This window comes from Pinus tabuliformis, chromosome 3_2 (genome assembly GCF_031772625.1).
Source record: "Pinus tabuliformis cultivar Carrire ecotype Pingquan chromosome 3_2, CPIR1, whole genome shotgun sequence".
NCBI classification, from domain to species: domain Eukaryota; kingdom Viridiplantae; phylum Streptophyta; class Pinopsida; order Pinales; family Pinaceae; genus Pinus; species Pinus tabuliformis.
The window spans coordinates 1010039056-1010044360 of record NC_142302.1 but is presented as its reverse complement, the minus strand read 5'-3'; the positions used below and the strand labels follow the sequence as shown (position 1 = coordinate 1010044360).

Below are 5305 nucleotides of genomic sequence, written 5' to 3'. Positions count from 1 at the left end.
TCTTACAGCAATTCGCAATCCCTGGTGAAGTGCCCAAAATTCAGCCTCATTATTCGTCATTTCTCCACCCCAATCTGCGTAAATCCACCTTACCTGCTTATGACTGTCCCAGAAAATGCCTCCAAAACCAGCTTCGCCCGGGTTCCCTTTCGAAGCTCCGTCGAAGTTTAATTTGATGAAGTTTTCTCTTGGATAGCTAAATTTATCAGGGCTTTGGGTCCGTGCATTATGATTGAAGTTCTGCTTATGATGAACCATCTCAAATTTTAGATTTAGATTGTTCAGGATTCCCTCCTCAAACTAGTTTGCCTTCCAATCCTCCATGTCCCACTTCTCAACCAGGATTGTTTCCCTCATTAGTTTGACTGCTCGTCCCCAAATTAATTCCAGATCCTTTATTTTATTCTGGAACACTCTGCGATTCCTCTCTTTCCATATCATCCATGGCACGAACCCTGAGATGAGATTCCATGCTCTGCTGACAACTTTACATTGAAATCCCTCTTTATTCCACTGGAAAACAATTTCATTGAAATCTCTGGGGCCTATCTCAGATTTGCTAAAAATTCTTCTAGTATCCATCCAAATTTTCTGTGCGAACTAGCAGTTAATCAGTAGGTGATTTCTGGTCTCCACTTCAGTTTTACAGAGGCAGCATCTCGACGGGCCACTAAAACCTTTTTCTTGAATTCTATCCCAAGTTAAAATCTTATTCTTAGTTGCAAGCCATATGAATAGGGAAACTTTCGGCCACCAATTGCTTCCCCATATAATCTTCCAATCTAGATTCTCCTTAGCTATGGCTTGCGTATCTGATAAGTAGTATGCCTCTTTGGTGGTGAAAGATCCTTTCATGGAATTCCCCCACCTCAGGAGATCCTTTCCAGTGCGGGCTCTAATTTTCCTGGAATCCACCTCTTTCATGTAAGCTTCTTGTTGGTCTTGACTAAGCTCTCTGTCCCACTCGGTTGGATCGGTCCATTTTCTCCAGATTCCATCCAGATCATTTGCTTTCCAATAGTCTCTGACACATTTTCGATCTCCTTCTATTCTTTCTTGAAGCTGTTGTACCCTCTGAATTCTACTCATTCTTTCTTTCTGCTGCCACTTATCATCCCAGAAATTGGCTTCCTCTCCACCTCGAATCTCCCAGAAAGTATGATTCTTAACCAAATCTCTGTTTTGACGAGCTAGGTCCTAGATTGCTGAACCTTTGGGGGTTTCTCTCTGTCTTAAAATCTCCACTATTGAGTCCGGCATATTGTATTTAGTTTTCCATATGGCTTTCCACAGATCATTGCCCTCCCTTAACCAGCGCCACCAAAGCTTTGCTCCTAACACTTTGTTGAGTTTTTCCGGGTCCCTCAAACCCAATCCCCCTTTTTCCTTTCTCTCTGTTAAATGATTCCAAGAAACTAGGGCCCATTTTTTCTGCTGGTTTGCCCCTCCCCAAATAAAATTTCTTATGATCTCTCTAATCTTCGCACAGACTCCTAAAGGGGCCGCCATTATCGACAAGGGGTAAATGGGGATAGCTTGGAGGACTGATTTTGCCAGAACCACCCTTCCTGCTATGTTTAATACTCGAAAGGCCCAGTTTGCCACTTTGTTTCTCAGCTTATCTAGGACTCCTTGCCAATTTTTCATCTTTTTGGAAGTAAAGTCCAATAAATTTCCCAAGTATTTCGTAGGCAGCTCTCCTCTCTTAAAGCCCAACAATCTTATAAGGTGAGTTTTGACCTGTTCCACTGTATTAAATATGAAGATACATGACTTATCTCTATTAATTTCCAGTCCAGAAGCTTCAGCAAATAAATCCAAGATTCTTTTAAGGTGTCTCACTTCCTTAACAGTTGGTTCCCCAAATAACATGATATCATCAACGAATTGCTGATGAGTTAAGGGCAAATTATTTCCCCAAAGCTGTAAACCTTTGATTCTGTTCGCTGCTCGTTCTTTTTTAATAAATCAACCCAGACCTTCAGCTGCTAGAATGAACAGAAATGGAGATAATGGGTCTCCCTGTCTAATTCCTCTAGACGCATTAAAGGTTTTCGAGGGAGTTCCATTAGCAAGAATGGAAAAATTCGGAGAAGAAATCAGACTATGAATCCACTTAATCCACCTCCTGTTGAAGCCAAAACTTTCCAGGACTTCTTCCAAATAGTTCCAGTTCAGTCTGTCATAATATTTTGACAAATCTAATTTAATCATCATACCCTTTTGCTTTTTCATTTTTAGAGAGTGAATAACTTCTTGAGTTACTACCAGGCCATCTAGGATTTGTCTACCTTCAACAAAACCCGTTTGTTCAGCAGATATTAACTTATCCAGAAGGGGTTTTAATCTTCTAGCGATCAAGGATGTTATGATCTTGTAGATAACATTACACAAAGCTATGGGTCTAAAACCATTGGCATCTTCTAAATTATCACCCTTAGGAATCAGAGCATAGAAAGTAGAGTTAATGGCAGGCCATACCTTTTGGTTCATCCGAGATTCTTCTATCAGATCTAGAATCTCTTTTCCCAGAAAGTGCCATCCCGCCTGGTAGAAATCAACTGTGAAGCCATCCGGACCTGGAGCAGTACCTTTCTTCATTGACTTTACAGTTTCCTCTATCTCTTCTAAGTTAACAGCTCTCATCAGCGCCTTGTTTTGGTCTTCTGTAACTAAACGAGGAATGGTTGAACATATTTCCTTTATAGCTCCCATTCTATCAACTTGAGGTTCTGTTAGGATACCTTTATGATGATCCACCAGTACTTGCTCAATCTCAGCTTGCTCCACTACTCTGTCCCCATTTATATCTTTGATGGATAGGATCCTATTTCTTTGTCTGTGTTTGATCATAGCCTAATGAAAGAATTTTGTGTTCCTTTCTCCCTCCCTCAACCACTTTATTCTTGATTTTTTCCGCCATAGAACTTCTTCCTGCTTTCGTCTTTCCTCTAGTTTTCCAAGAATTACCCCTTCTTCTCTAATGCTCTCCTCTGTTCGGCCTTCCAATATCATATTTTGTTGAATTGATTCCATTTCCCCCTCTAGTTTTTGTTTGTCTTCCATAATGTTACCAAACTCTTCCTTGTTCCACTTCTTAATTCTCCCTTTCAACTCTTTCAGTTTCAATCGGAACGTATGCATCTTTCCTTTTCCCTGCACAGTACTTTGCGTCCACCATTCTTCCACTTTCTTTATGAATCCTGGGTCCCTTAACCAGAAGGCTTCAAATCTGAATGGTCTTCTTCCACGATTTCTTTTAATATCCACCTCTAGTCGAATAGGCCAATGATCAGATCCAAGGGATGGTATGATCTTTGCTTCAACAAAAACATCCTTATTCATAATTGCTTCTGATACTAAGAAGTGATCAAGTCTTGAAGCTATTTGGTTCTTTCCTCCCCTCCTGTTGTTCCAGGTGCATATTCCATTAATAGTCTGGATGTCTACTAATCTTAAATATTCTATCATTTCATTGAACATATCCATGAAGTGGTCTAACTTCCTTATCCCTACTTTTTTCTCCTCTAGGGATCTGATTAAATTAAAATCGCCTCCTATGATCCAAGCAGCCTCTGGATATATTCTACAAATTATTTTCATGTTATTTATAAAACTTTCTTTTTCCCCTGGGGAAGGAGGGTCATAAACCCCTGAAATGACAACCTTTTCCTTTGTTCCTATTATCCTACCAATGCCTATAAGGATTCTGTTCATGCCGGTCCAGCCTTCTAGGATGATATCGTTTGGATTCCACAAAATTGCAATACCTCCCGCAGAGCCAATAGCGTCTTGCCCCATAACTTCGTATTGCAGTTTATTTTTGTCGATTATTCCTTCCAGCTGATGTACTGTAATTTTTGTCTCCTGTAAGATCATAATACTAGGCTTCTCTTTTTTCAATTTCTCTTTCATATATCTCTGTTTACCTTTACTATTCAAACCCCTAATATTCCAACTGATGACAATCATTTAAAACTTTTGATAGGAGGGGAAGAATACCTCTGATAGAGGTATCACTTTGCCTGAGTTTATCAACATTTCTCCCACAGTCTGAATGGTTTCGCTCATTGTTTTACGCCCTCTCTTCCTACTGTTATTGCCAGAGCCGTCCATTCCCACCTGTCCATTACCCTGTTCATTTCCTATAGTTATCTGCTTATCCATGTTCTCCCCTTTTTTTCCTTGTACTTCTGAAATGCTTCTTTATATAATTGTTTCTGCTTCTCAGGTATGAATCTACTATCTAAATATTTCCATTCTTGAATTAACTGTTTCATGATTCTCTCCTCCTCCACCTCACTTTCTAACTGGTTTTCCACTTCCATCTGGGATTGCATTGTTGCATTTTATGCCTTTCCTTCAGCCCGTTCTTCAATTATTTTCCCCAGATTTGCGTCTTTTCCTTTATTTTCACTTACTATTTCCATTGGTGTGTTTCCAGGGTCCTCATCATCCTCCAGATTTACTTCGTAATCTTCGTTCTCATTCTGTAGAATTTGAAACTTGTTTTGACTTGTTGTATGAATGGGCTTTTCTTGTGGCTAGGATTTGGGTCCCTCCTTACTCTGTTTCTTTCTTTTTGTGACCTGTTGAAAACCCCTGTCTGCCTCCTCTGTTTTTCCTGAATTTCTCTGATATTCCTCTTGACTTCTCTTTGACTCCTCTTCCTTATTCATGGGGCATTGCCAATATAGATGACCATACTCATGGCATTTGTGGCACCTGAACGGAATATGTTCATAATCTATTGGCTGTTGCCAGATTTCGTCATGATATTCCAGCTCGATATTCTCCGGGAGGGGTTCTGCTAAATTCATGTAGACACATATCCTTGCGTATGAAGTATATTTGCCTCATTTTGTAGCTTCTGCAATTTTAACAAAACCCCCAATAGTGTTCCCGATTCCCTCTAGGATTTCAGGGTCCTAGAATTCATCTGGGAGCCCGAATAGTCTAACCCAGATTGGGGTGTCCAGCATTTTTTCCTTTTCAGGGTTATATCTTTCTTCCCAGTATTTCATGAACAGACCCGCATTATTCATGAAGTATGGTCCTTCTTTGAAAACCCTATCCTTGTCCTCCAGATTCGTGAAGATGGCTGCGAAAAACCCCTTTGCTCCCAGTTTCAGATCTATATGGCCTTTTGGTCTCCACCTTTGGTCAATCCATCTGTATAACTCCTTCTCAGTTGGCCAATAGCCTATGAATTTACATATCAGGGCATGGTCCCTCATATAGCAGTTGTATTCCTCAAGTTTGTTGCAGGGAATGACATATCTAGGTTGTTTTTGTGCCCTTGGTA

General features: G+C 40.2%; 1 protein-coding gene across 1 annotated transcript; it reads right to left on the bottom strand.

The window, feature by feature from the left end:
• Positions 1-2856: 2856 nt before the first annotated feature.
• On the bottom strand, positions 2857-4167 carry LOC149184021 (uncharacterized). Its single transcript, XM_089415189.1, has 2 exons — positions 4003-4167; positions 2857-3867 (listed from the first exon to the last, which is right to left on the bottom strand). The coding sequence occupies exons 1-2, from the start codon at positions 4165-4167 to the stop codon at positions 2857-2859; spliced, it is 1176 nt and encodes a 391-aa protein (XP_089271315.1).
• Between the last annotated feature and the right edge of the window lie 1138 nt (positions 4168-5305).